The following is a 14,042-nucleotide window of genomic DNA, read 5'->3' as shown; positions in this document are numbered from 1 at the left end:
AGACTCAAAGACCTTTCCTGCAATACCATCTCGGAGTCTATCACATCGGGACAGAGGGGGCATCAGCACTGGACTAGTTGTGCTGTAGTGAGCAAGAGGCTCAGAATCTGGGAGTGGAGGAAAGATGAGGGACGAAGGAGGTAGTTTCCTTCTCTGTAGCTAGGAAGCCCTTCCTTCCACATGATGCCTCACAGCTCCCTAACAAGCAGTACCTTCTGTTCCTTTTGGCATGCCCTCCTCTCCCAGCCACAGCTGACACCCCTCCTGAAAGCTGACCCACAACGTCCACCACCACCCAGTCTGAGAGAATCTGGCTATGACCGTGGTTCTGGCAGGAGGATCCAAACTGCTTCTGGCTGAGGAAGAGTCTTTGCCCCTTCCACCTTCACTCTGGATCTCTACTGAGGTCTGCGGCCAACTGACTGGCGTCCTAGGTGGGGTCTCTGCTCCCAGGATCCCCCTTCCTCCCTCACAAGAGTTGCCTTGTTCCAGGACACCTTGGCTCCCCATCCAAGATCTAAAGCTCTTGGACCTTCCTGTCACCCTAAATCACAAGCTGGACCTTCTGTAAACGCAAACGGCGTCAGCGGGACCTGGCTGCTCCACTTGGGTGCCAGGCTCACAGGTTCTTCAGAAACAAGGTCTGGACCCCTGCAGCTGCTAGCTGCTGGGTCCGCCTAGCTCGCAGGTTTGATGCGGGACAGAGGATGAGGCAGGGCATCTCCCCCTGCTCGTTAGCCACCTGGGGTCCTGTCACCTCCCTGAGCCCGGTACGCGGTTACCATGGGGACGCGTCACTGACCACAGGTGGCCGGGCGGACGAAGAGGGACCGTGAGCGCAGAAGAACACGGTTCCCCCCCCAAGAGGGAAGCGCCGGGCTACGAGCGCCCCGAGGCCGGTTTCCGCCGGTCTTACCGCGGCCTCGGCCCACCTCTCGGAGATGAAAACACCAAGCTTCGCTCGGTAACAGCGGTGGGACGTGCTGGTTCGCATTCGATGCATAAAGACGGAGCAGGACTCACCCCGAGCTCAGGCACCAAATCCTCTTCCTCCGTCACCCGCCCCTCCCGCGCGGAACCTCCCGCTTCACGGGTCACCCCCGCCCAACCCCCAGGGGCTCACCGGCCACGCACCCCCGCCTGCGCCTAGCCCCGAGCCGCGGGAGCATCCGGGACCGTCTTCTCGCGAGGCCGCGGCCACCGACGCGAACTAGACGGGAGGGGCGCGGCGCACATGCGCAGAAGGCCGGGAGCGACCCCCGCCCGCGTCCAGCTCCACAGCGCACACTAAGTTTTCCAAACCCCTGGCGCCACCTCGCTGGAAAACGGCCTTCAGACTTACGGGGACGTTGGGTAAAGCTGCTCGAATTAGCCAATAAGGTACAAACAGGAGACATACTGATAACTACAGTTTTATTCGTTGTTTATCCGAAATAAATTGTAAGTATTTAAATACATACCTATTTCATTAATTATATTTCCCTGATGGATTGGCTCTCCTAGCAGTTCCTTGTTTTGCAGAATGCGCTTGCAGAATTCCTTCCAGAGACAGTCTGTGTTCCCTTTACATTGTAACATATCTTAAAGTAGTCCTATCTCTCTCATTTCATTCTTCGTCCTTCTGGACATTCATTGGTGAGAAAGCATATTCCATTTAGCATTATGAGTGGTTATCCTGGCATGAAGTTAACACTGGGAATTGCTCTTCAAATTTCGATTTGTTTAAATACATGATACCATCTTTCATGGCATAACTTGCCTTTCCCATTCTTCAAAATTACGTTGGATCTCTTGATTGACTTTTAAAAATGTCCACTGACAAAAAGAAAACATTTTTTTTTGCCAATTTTTCCCTTTCTCTTTGACATTACACATGATAATTCACTTGTTCCCATGCTGGAAAAGCATTTAGTGACATTTATGTAAAAAAAATAAAATTCTACAAGAGGTGAAACTCATTTCAAAAGACAGTCATGGCAAGTACAATAATGATTATCCACAAGTCAATTTATTTTCCTATTTATAAGTAATGTTTTCCTTTTTAAGAACAAGTTTGACACGAAGATTTCATCAATTCTTCCTTGGATGCTTTCAAGTTCCATTGAACACTGGAATATTTAATAATACTTTTTACTTTTCTTTCAATTTCCATAATCCTGTTGCTAAAAAGATACTGAAAACTATGAACAAGAAATAAGGAGATTAGCTTCACTCAATGGATTATTTAAAAAGACAACAAGAAAAAATAAACAGGCAACAAGAATATTGGGACCTTTTCTTGAGAACTGAAATACGATTTCAGTGCTCTAAATAAATAGAACTCTCTCAACTGTGTTTGTTAAAGAGAGCCAATGGATTCCTGAATGCAAGAGAAGTGAAGAATACTGAATACCAAAAAAAATCACATAAATCCTTTAGCCACTCAACCCAAACAGCATAATTTTGAAGTAAGGGAACAATTACTTCAACATGTACAGAAAGAATGTCAAAAGCTATTTGAACAGCAGGTATTATAAGCAGGACAGCCAACATCTTCCATAAAATCATTCATGATTTGTTTCAACTTGGAAGAAACATGTCTGCACCTTTATGCAAACATCCACCAAAATTTGTATTAATATTAACTTCCACCAAAAGGAGCACAGAAGCAAAGGGAAAACATTTATTTTCTGCACTGTAATTATTTAAATCCATAGCTATGCTGAAAAAAGGTGGGGCATTTAGGTTGTCAATAATCTCTGTAATCATAAGTGGAGCTATTATTTTTGTTGTTGTTGATTTCATCCTGGCACTTGAAATTCTGATTGCAACTTCAGAATCAGGAAACACTTCTGTCTGCAGTACGTTTGAACAGTCTATTTGAGCTAAGAGACTGATGATGATATGCAACATACAGGGTACTCACAACCTCTCCTGAAATTACTGCATCTCAATCTGAATTCCTCGTAATCATAAATTTGTGTCACTTTCTATAGCACTAGTTGAGGAAATAATACCTCTCTTATGTTTAGCTGTTAGTATTTGCTGGTTTATACCTGACTGCCATTTTTGCATATGGGACAAAAAGCTTCAAAGGGAAATTTTCCTTTCTTAATAAATGTCTACTTTTCCAAAAATTCATTGCACAATTTACACTTGCATTTTGGCACTTTAGGATTCAAATATATGCAGATAAAAATAGATAATAGCAACCACTGCAAAAATTGAAATGATTGATAATCTCATGACTGCATTAGTGTGTCTGTCACAAGTTGGAACTCATAACTAACCACAAACGGGTTGAATCATTGAAAGCACTGCAAACTCGCAAACTAAAAATATATTGAAGTAGCGTTACCATTTAAGTGGACAGAGACAGCTGTCCTTAGAAAGCCTGCTTGCAAGTCTGGCCCTGTGACTAGTATCTGGGAACTTGACTTTTGAAAAGGCCTAGGAGCTTGGACTTCTGAAGTGTTTCTACCAGTCTACCTGATAAGAGTGGCTTACTGTGCCTAAATTTCTTTGTGCAAACAATATGGTTTATGCTGAACACGTACTTTCCTTCTGAGAATCTGGAATTTTAGTACGTGCCAGGCAGAGGGACATACATAATCAGCGTCCCATAAAAACTGTGAGCATAGAGATTCTAGTAAGTTTCGTAGACAACATTCCACATGTGCTATCACAGTTCATTGCTGAGTTATTAAGCACATCCTATGTGACTCCACTGGGAGAGAACCCTTGGAAGCTGATTCCTGGTTTCCTCTGGACATTGCCCAAGAGAATTTCCCCTTGCTGATTTTGCTGGAATAAATTTTAGCTATGAGTATGACTATATGCTGAGTCCTATAAAACTTCCTAGCAAATAACTGAACCCAAGGATGGTCTTGGGGATCGCCAACACAATTGACATCAGAAGTGGGATTATCTAGAACAGAACAGCACGGACTCACTGAAATATGGCTAAATCATTGTTTTGTCAAGGAAAAAAAAAACAGAGCTGGACAGTAGTTAAAGCCAAAAACAAAGAAACAGATTTTATTCAGGACTATTGCTTGCAGTAGGGAAAAAGGGATCTCAGTATACAACCAGGCTCAATTTTAAATATAGGATAGGCAGTAGGAATTTATAATCAAGGAGGTCAGTGGATGGTAAAGTACTAAGAGGAAGCATCAGGGTTAAGGAGGACTTTGGCTAAATCAACCTAACAAGAATCTTGCTAAAGACAGGCCAAGGTGATCAGACATCACCTGGAGGATAGTGGAGGATGAAAAACCGATCAGATATCCGGAGTGATCAGCTATGGAGGATGAAGGGTTCTGGTTAAACTGATTTAGCCAAGAAGGCTACCCACACAGTGGGAATCAGAAATTGCCAGACTTGTCATTTGGTCTCCAATTGCCTGTACCCCACCTTACATGCTTACTCCGCTGATATATTCAATTTCAGCCAGCTTCAACTCACAACACCACCATTGCCCCAGGCTTGCCTTCAATTATATGCCCACTAGTTTTCCATTCTAATTGCTCTTCAAGGAGTAAGTTAGAAGTCCATTTATGGGTCCATTTCCTGGACCAGAATTTGAAGAGGAATTGTGTGAGAAGACAATTATGTCTCTCAGTATACCCTCCACCCAGAATATGTCAGGGACGTGGAAGTTCTGTTGAATGCCTTTCCCAAGAGCCCAGAATTGTGTATTTTGAGAAGTGAAATGTGTGCTTTGGTTACTACTAGTAATGTCTTTTACTTTGAAGGGAAAGANNAATGTCCTGGCAAATCCTTGTGTCATAGTGTTAGTATGTATAGAGACGTATGATTTTTAAAAAAGATTTATTTATTTATTGGGGGGGGCAGAGGGAGAGGGTCTTAAGCAGACTCTACCCTGAGTGTGGAGCCCAATGTGGGGCTCAATCTCACGTCCCTGAGATCAAGACCTGACCCCAAAGACTGTGCCACTCAGCCACCCCGAGATGTAGGATTTTGATTTATATTTTTAATTCATATTTATATTTTGGGTATCCATGAGGCAAGAGATTCCCAGAGTTCTTTACTTTGACGGGGTCAACTCTTTAGCAATATCTCAGTAGTTCATAATAAATGTGAAGATGGGACCATTTTTTTGGCAAAAGCACCCAGTGCTAAAAAATTACCACCTGAAGTTTGGCCAATTTTGTTGACCTTTGGGTCTCATCCTTTATCAAAGACTTTATGACTAAGGGATGGACATAGCAACATCCCACTGAGTTACATCATAATTTATGATGAATGGTAGTTCCAACAAACTCCTATTGCTGTTCATTTGGCTAATCCCAAGGGACTCTTCAGGCAGCTCAGGGGTCTTGAGGAGAGGTGGCCTCCTCTTGTACCACAGGATCTGGCAATGGACTGAGGACAGGGGAGGCCACCCCACCACTGCAGGTGGATTATGCTAGAGATCCCAGGTTCGGCTCCATCGTGTATTAAAGAGGCATTGGTAGCTAGTGAAGTTTGTGAGGTGCTGTTTCCACGACCCAAGTATAATGGGCATCTGGGTGTGGAGAGCCATAGGCTTAGGGTCTGTGAGAGCCTTTATCTCCAAGATACCCCAGGAAATAGCCAGTAATTTGTTGTTCTAATGATGTATAGCATGAAGCTAAAAGGTGCAGTCTCTTCCATCAGAAACTCTTGGGCAACTTAACTTATGGCCATAATGAGTGATCCAGAGACTCTAGGAGGCATGACAAGAGGTTGTCAAAGCCTCTTTAGTGAAGGAGTTTCTGAGAGCATTCACAAGAGTGCCTGCTGATGTTAATATGGACAGATTTTAGAGGTTTTTGGCTGGAGAGAGCCCCACTTGATGGAAGTTATTTGTAAGAAGCAGCAGCAGTGAGAGTAAGCAAAATTTATAGATAAGGACTATGTTATCACTAGAACCACCCGCCCCCCCCCCAAGATGGAAAGATATTGGATTTGTGTGTCAAAAGAATATCCTCATAGAAGAATGTCATCAATGTCATGCCATACCTGTGCTGCAACGTCAGCCACCTGGACAAAGGCGCAGTTAATATCTTGTCTGACAAGATCGAGCACAATAGCAGAACCACTGAAGTATGCTATGAGTGGTCCGAAAAAGGTGTGTTGTGTCCTTTGGGAACTAAAGGCAACCTGCAGCTGAGAGGTTATTAAAATAGGCACTGAATAGAACATGCTGGCCAAGTCTGCAAGAGCAAACTATTTACTAGCTGCTGATTAGATAGAATCAGTAATTTTAACAATATTGGATAGTAAGTGTGAGGGATGTTATGGACTGAATATTTGTGTCCCACAAACATGTTTACTTAAGACCTAATCCATAGTGTGGCTATATTTGAAGAAAGAAGTAATTAAAGTCAAATGAGGTCATAAGGGTGAGGTCCTGAGCCATTATTAGTGACCTTATAAGAAGAGAGACCAGACAGTGAGCTTTCTCTCTTTCTCTCCCCGTGCCAACACCCAAGAAAGCCACGAGAGGACACATCAAGAAGGCAACGGTGTGCAAGCCAAGAAGAGAGCCCTTACTGGAGACTGCACCCTACCAGACCTTGATCTTGGACTTTCCAGCCTCCAGAACTGGGAGATAATAAATTTCTGTGGTTTAAGCCACCCAGCCTGTGCTACTTTGTCATCACAGATTGAGTAGACTGATACAGGGGCCCTAATGGATGGGACCACAGGATTCAGGTTGTAGTGATTCACCAGGAGGCATCCCTTATATTTTCCATGTTTAAGAACAGGCAAAACTGGGGTGTCACACAGAAAAGTAGTGGGGATAATCGGTCCTTTATCAATTAGGTTTTATATAATAAGTTTTAATCCTCTAATGCCCTATTTTAGCTTATATTAGCATATATTAACGATTTTAACTGGGGTCCATGGGTTACCATTTTATCAAGCCACTTTGTAAGTCCTAAAGATCTACTTTAATTTTAATGTATTATTTATTGAGTTAGAGCATCTATGCCTAATATGGGATATTTTAGGGCAATGGTGTTACAACTATGGAAAATTTCGGCAAGGCTACAGTGAAAGTAAAACATACCTATTTTCCCTCCATTGTTTGGTTAATATCTAAGATTATAGTAGACATGATGCTTAAATTTAGCAGCATCCCCGGTATAACAAATAATTTGAGACCCAGTGTTGATGAAGTCCACAAAGTTTTGTCAATGGGTGCATTTTAGCAAATACTAAAGTTAATTTAGAACCTACATTCAAAAGAAAATCAGCACCTTTTTTATCTTTCTATTTTATAAATCATTTTAGTGTAGAAATTTTGGACTTTCAATTGGGTCACATTATGGACCTCTGTTTTAATAGTTATATATTTTATATACACATATGTAATTTATTTACTATATATTTACATTAAAATATCATATATGTCACTTATTTAGTTGTCTTTTATTTTCTCCCCTCTATCTAGGGATTTTGTTTCTTTCCACCTTTTTCCTGTTTTTGCTTTTAGTTGCCTGAAACCATGGTTTTTAGACTACGTGTCTGCTGAAGGACAAAGGAGAGGTGGAGGGAGCACCCTGGTGCCAAAGCCAGCACCTTCTACCTGCGGTAAGCCCTGTCTGCAGTATAATGAGAGCGTTTCCCCACTTCTCACTCTTAAATACAAACTTTTAGAATGATTTGCATCTCTAGGTGGGTAATTTCACTTCTTTCTTTCTTTCTTTCTTTCTTTCTTTCTTTCTTTCTTTGTTTCTTTCTTTCTTTCTCTTTCTTTCTTTCTTTCTTTCTTCCTTCCTTCCTTCCTTCCTTCCTTCCTTCCTTCCTTCCATTTGTTTTTGTCATCTGTTCCTGATCCTTTTTTTTTTCTTGTTTTTCCCCCTTTCAGATGCTTACCTGATAAACTCCTGGTGGTCACTAGTGGCTTTCCTTTCAAGACTGTCCCACTTGATCTCAGAGGGTATGGGGATTACATGCAAGAGAGCAACAGTGGTATCAGCTTTAGCTTTCAGATGTTTTGTTTTGAATATAAGACCGTTTGTTTGCTAATAAGCAGCAGCACTTAAGAGAGCCCATACACACTGATCAAGTATTTTATAATATTTGTTAATTAGACCACATCCTTGGGGTTTGGGGCAAAGTCAGAACAAGATATTCCTTTCCTTTCAACTTTTTCATTGAGCATTGAGCCACTGGTCTCCACAGATGGGCCCTCTTACATCCTGCTGGGTCTGGAGTCAAACTGACAGAACCAAGGCAGACAACAGCTGGAGTTTGCAGCAGCATAACATTTGTGGGGAGCTATGCTCTCTGTGGGACAGGCATCCACAAACCAATAGATAGTTGGTAGATCCTTCCAGTGTAAGAATACCTAGCCAGGCAGTCTCCTGCTACCTGATGAGGCAAGCTAGTGCGTCTTTTGTGTACAAGGAAAATCAGGGCGAATAATGGAGCAGTCCCTAGGCACATTGGCCTGGAGGGTCAACAGATCAAGCGTGCCCATCAGGTTAGGGTGGAAGGGTAACTGTTCCATTCCCCTTAGAGGACCTTTGCTCAGTATGGTGGCCAGTTACCCTAAGCACCCTGGAGACCTCATCCAGACCAGGTGTGTCTGTCACAAACATGTAGGGACCAACTGCGGACTGCTTTGCCCAGACTACAGCACCCTAGGCTTGGCAGCTGATCTCTCTTCTTGAGCTCTGACACCACTGAACTGGATCAGCAGAGCCACCCAACAGACACAGCACAATGTGGTGCCCACCAAAGCACAAGTGTGCCAACATGCAGCGGTGTGCTCCCAGCAGGATCTGCTGTCTATTGGTCGGTTAGTAAGCCAAAAGCATTCCAGAGACATGCCATCCCTGTCTGTCACTGAACCACCCTGCTCACTGCACCAATTATCTTAAGATAAACCCAGGATTTGTTCTAATCAGGTATGATAAGATGACAGACATGAGGACAACTGCCTTTGAAGGAAAACTTTATTATGTACAATTTTCAAGAGGAAAGAACACACCATACCATGCAGGGCCACCCAGGGAAGCACCAAGGTCAGTGAGGAGACAGAAGTGAGAGAAAATCATGAATGACAGCCTTTATTTCCATAGCAGTAGTAAGTTCTTAGGTGGGGATGTGCCCCATTGGGCAGGAAACAAAACAGATTTAGGGTTTGTGGTGGGAGGATAATGTGATTTCTGTGCACCTGTGGAAACACAGAGATGGTATGAATATAAAAGACTTTAGCCATTAGCCTATGGATGATTTTGAGATGCCAAACCATCAGTTACAGTCAAGAATGATTATTACAGGAAAACATCAAACTAAATAGAATAAAGTCATATTGTTATCTCATGTAATTACATATTGAAATAAAACTCAACAGACACAGGAAAGTACTCAACAAAATCCAGCACCCTTTCATGACACAACACACAACAAACTGGGAATAGGATGGAACTACCTCAACCCCCACAGCTTAATAAAGGCCACTGATGAAAAACCCAAGCTAACATCATACCTAATGGTGGAGGATTGAATACCTTCCCCTAAGTGAAAGTAAAATCTTGAATTTGGACAGGGTGGTTTGTTTGCCCAGTATTCCAAAGAGTAGAACATTAGCAGGAGGACATTTTACAATTCGGTGTCTCTTATCTGACTAGTGTATGACCATACAACTTCAGCTGATCACGTCAGGAATTGCCAGACTCATCCTATCTTTATAACTAAAATTGTTAAGGAAATATAATTAAAAACAAAATCTTCTCCAAGCCTAGAAAACATCCACTCAGGCAGAAGATAAAGAAAACTTTATTATTGAATGATGTGATACATATCACAGATAATCCAAAGACAGAAAAAAATCTCACCTCCCCTTTTTTTGGTGCAAAAATATAGGTTTTATTATAGCATGAGGACAGGACCCATGGACAGAAAGAGCTGCCTTTTATTTTGGTAACCCCCCCTTTTTGAGAGAAAGAAAGAGTGGTGGGAAGGGCAGAGGGAGAAGGAGAGAGAGAATCTTAAGCAGGCGCCACACTCAGCACAGAGCCCGACACAGGGTTTGATCTCACAACCCTGAGATCTGACCTGAGCCAAAATCAAGAGTTAGACGCTTAACCAACTGAGCCACTCAGGCACCCCTCACTCTTTTTTATAGCCAAGCAGATACAACCCATTACATACATGTCAAGATAAACAATAACTAGTCCTCAAGTAAAAGGATTTGAGAGCATTATTTATCACACATTGTTTGCCCTAAATTTACCTGGTAATTGGAATGACTGGCTGTGTTAGTTTATTGGTTTTTCAATAAGTAAAAAAAAAAAACCCAAACTTCTCATATCTTTATGACGGGAGGTAATTTTGCAACTTGGATCAAGGCACCCACCACCAAAGACACTCTCCTACCCTCTCACAGAAACTGGGAGACATAAGTGCTAGCTCCCCTGACGTTTACATTTCAAAGAGATGGTTCTGAGGTCCTTGAGAAAGACATCCTAGGTTGTAAAACTGCCAAGAGACATTTAAAAAGATTTATGTTCATTCTCAAAGGGGCAGAAAAAGATTTTACAAGTTTACAAAAGAAAATAGATATCTCTTCCTTTTAGAGGAATATTAAGCCTCTTATTTTTAATTTGTATTTGTCCTTATACCACTCTTACCACTTATAGTTAATACTGTCCTGAAGGTCCTAGGCAGGGCAATTAGGCAATAAAATAGAATAAAAGTCATCCATATTGGAAATAAAGTGGTAAAACTATCCCTATCCGCAGACGATGTGATCTTATATGTAGAAAATTCTTAGGAACCTGACAAAAAATACCAGAACTGATAAATGATGGCAACAAGTTTACAGGATACATGATCAACATATTAATATCAAATGAATTTGCATACATTAGCATTAAGCAATCCAAAAACAAACGAAAAAGTTCTTAGAAATGAATTTCACAGGAGTGTAAGACTTCTACAATGAAAACTGCAAGACTTCTACAAGATGTGTATAATGAAAATTTCAGTGAAAGATTTTAAAGATCTAAATAAATGGGAAATCAGGAGTGATGTCAGCAAGATGGCAAAAATGAAGTTCTACTTCTTGTTCCTTCACAGAAACACCAATTTAACAATAACCCATGGCTAAAAATACCTTCAGACAAGCTCCAGAATCTAGGTGAGAGGTTAAAGTACATTGGTGGAGCACAGAAAAAAACAAACAAAACATATGGGAAAGGGTGAGAATAACAGTCTCACTATACCCTCATCACCCCTTCCCCAAACCCACACAGTATAGCACCAAAAGAGAGTCCCTTAGCCCATAAGTTCTCCTGTAGAAAAAAAGAGAGCAAAGCGAGTATCCAGCTTCAGTGCAGACCCAGCACTGGGCCCATTCAACCCCAGATCTAGCCAACCAGCCCACCCAGAGTTTCTGGTCAGGCTGACTTGTATAGGGCTTCATTGACAATGCAAGTCTATAAGGACTGGGAAAGGTGACACCTTCTTTAAACGTACAGACACCAACAGAAGGCTATAAGGATCACAAAAAATTCGGGAAACATACAACCACCATAGGAACAAAATGAAGCTCCAGTAACCAACTAAAGAAATGGAAATCTATATACTACCTGACAAAGAATTCAAAATAATGATCTTAAAAAAGCTCAGTTAGGGGCGCCTGGGTGGCACAGCGGTTAAGCGTCTGCCTTTGGCTCAGGGTGTGATCCCGGTGTTATGGGATCGAGCCCCACATCAGGCTCCTTCGCTATGAGCCTGCTTCTTCCTCTCCCACTCCCCCTGCTTGTGTTCCCTCTCACGCTGGCTGTCTCTATCTCTGTCGAATAAATAAATAAAATCTTTAAAAAAATAAAGATAAAAAAAATAAATAAAAAAGCTCTGTTAAATACAAGAGAACACAGACAGGCAAATGAGATCAGGGAAACAACAAATGAACAAAATGAGAACTTCCACAAAGTCATAGAAACCACAAAAAAGAACCCAACTGAAATTCTTGGAGCTGAAGAATACAAATATCATACTGAAAATTTCAATAGAAAGCTTCAACAATAGACTCAATCAAGAAGAAAGAGGTCAGTGAACACAAAGCTCATTTTAAATCATCCAGAGGAACATACAGAAAAAAAAGAAAAAGAATGAAGAAAACCTATAGGACCTATGGAATACTATCAAGAAAACAACATACCTACACATTATGGGAATCCCAGAAGGACAAGAGAAAGAAAGAAGCAGAAATACATTTCTGTCCAAGAGTGGGGAATAAATCCAGCAAAAATTCATGGAAGGGGTAGCATTTTGTCCTTACTGGAACAGACAACTGCATACAGTCTTGCCTTCTTTGCATGCCATGCTTCTGCCAAAACATCCATTTGTGGACTTACAGAATGTCTTATTCACTGTCATGGTATTCCACACTGTGTTGCTTCTGATCAAGGAACTCACTTCACAGCATCTGCTGTGGCATGCAGAGAAAGAACCATGACCAGCTGAGATGTTTGCTGAAGGTAAAGGGAATAAGAAAGGGTAGTGGAAGAAGATCATTATAAATACCCACTGTGACTGTATGATCAGTTACAGGAATAAGGAATGTATTGTCAGAGGAGCATTTTTTCCTTACTTTGTTAACAGGTGTATGCATATATCTTTAATTAAATATATATATACTGAATACATATATATTTATATACTAAATGTTTACTTAACATATTATACTTAGTATAATATATATACTTAATTGATACTTGGTATATAAAGTAGATATCTTTGTTTACTACCTTCTCTTATCCCTATATCCATAATATATGGTGTACTGACTTTATATCATAGTATTTAAGTATTGTTAACTTAAATCATACTCCATCATACTATTTAAGTTATGGGCTATCAAAGAGAAGAGTAAACAAACATCACCCAAGGACTTTGCATCCTCTTTCAGGGATAGGGATAATTTTTTTTTTCAGTTGTACCCTGGATAGTTGTATAATGTTAGATGGAGGAAGTATGACTTTGTTATTGTCTTTATTTGAAATTAAACATGGAATGTGGTATTAGAAACCAAGATCTTGTTATACGCATGTAACGAATCATGGAACTTTACATCAAAAACTTGGGATGTACTGTATGGTGACTAACATAACATAATAAAAAATTTTTATAAAAAAAAAAGCAAGATCTGGGCACTGCATGTACATATTGCTTCTAAGACATTGGTGCACTTATATCCTGTCAGTTGACACAGAAAAGATATGTTTTGTGTATACTAGCATGTATATATAAACATAAGTGTTTCACTGAATAGTATTTCATTGTATGGATATGCCACAGTTTGTCCACTCACCTGTTGAAGGATATCTTGGTTACTTCCAACGTGGGACACTATGAATAAAGCTGGTATAAGATGCAGGCTTTTGTGTGAATGTTAAGTTTTCATATAAGTTGGGTAATTACCTAGGAGTGCAGTGGTTGGATTGTATAAGACTATGTTTAGCTTTGTAAAAAACTGCTAAAGTTTGCCAATATTTCTAACCTCAATTTATAGTAAGAAATACATTTTAATTCATGATCCAATATAAACACAAATATTCATTTAATATTTATTCACTGAGTATTTACAGTGTGCCACAATCTAGGCACTGGATTTATAGTCCTCACTAAAATAGAGAAAACTCCCAGTTTTGATGGAGATTATATTGTAGTGAGGGAATATAAAGAAAATAAGCAAGACATTTCATATGCTAAATAATACCTCTGTAAAAAGTTATACTAGGAAAGGGAATAGTTTACAGAAAAGGAAAAACTATGGAGACAAGATAAAACAACAAATCAACACTTCCCTTGTCACTGGTGTGAAGCTGTCTAGCAGCACATGCTTTTCCCCCTCTGTAGTTATTAGTAAATACCATCATAAGCAGCTTGCTTTCTGCTGGCAAGACCAGCAATACACCCTTACTGTCCTACCTCAGGGGCATATCAACACTTCAGCCCTGTATCATAGTCCAGTCTACAGACAGCTGTCTGTAGATGTCTTGCTGATTCATCACACTGATGATATAATGCTGGTCGAACCTATTGTAGTAAATACT

General features: G+C 40.8%; 1 protein-coding gene and 1 long non-coding RNA gene across 15 annotated transcripts in view; one reads left to right on the top strand and one right to left on the bottom strand.

The window, feature by feature from the left end:
- Positions 1–1,193, bottom strand: part of LOC103661954 (zinc finger protein 37A-like) — a 79,386-nt gene extending 78,193 nt beyond the window's left edge. For 9 of the 14 annotated variants that reach the window (XR_005833310.1, XR_005833308.1, XR_005833309.1 and 6 more), the window contains exon 1: positions 917–1,068. Coding sequence is in view for 3 of the 14 variants with exons in the window: in XM_040624768.1 (XP_040480702.1) it covers positions 917–1,003 (87 nt within the window). In the remaining 11 variants the exon portion in view is untranslated. Of the gene's footprint in view, positions 1–916 lie in introns of all 14 variants that reach the window. The other 5 variants (XR_005833315.1, XR_005833314.1, XR_005833313.1 and 2 more) reach the window with 5 other exon arrangements.
- Positions 1,194–1,250: 57 nt separating this feature from the next.
- Positions 1,251–6,600, top strand: LOC103661953. Its single transcript, XR_568334.2, has 2 exons — positions 1,251–1,440; positions 6,456–6,600. It is a non-coding gene; the product is annotated as an uncharacterized LOC103661953 (long non-coding RNA).
- The last annotated feature ends 7,442 nt before the right edge of the window (positions 6,601–14,042 follow it).

Source organism: Ursus maritimus, unplaced genomic scaffold, assembly GCF_017311325.1.
Source record: "Ursus maritimus isolate PB19 unplaced genomic scaffold, ASM1731132v1 scaffold_7, whole genome shotgun sequence".
Taxonomy (NCBI): domain Eukaryota; kingdom Metazoa; phylum Chordata; class Mammalia; order Carnivora; family Ursidae; genus Ursus; species Ursus maritimus.
The sequence above is the reverse complement of the archived record's forward strand: the minus strand, read 5'-3'. Positions and strand labels throughout refer to the sequence as shown.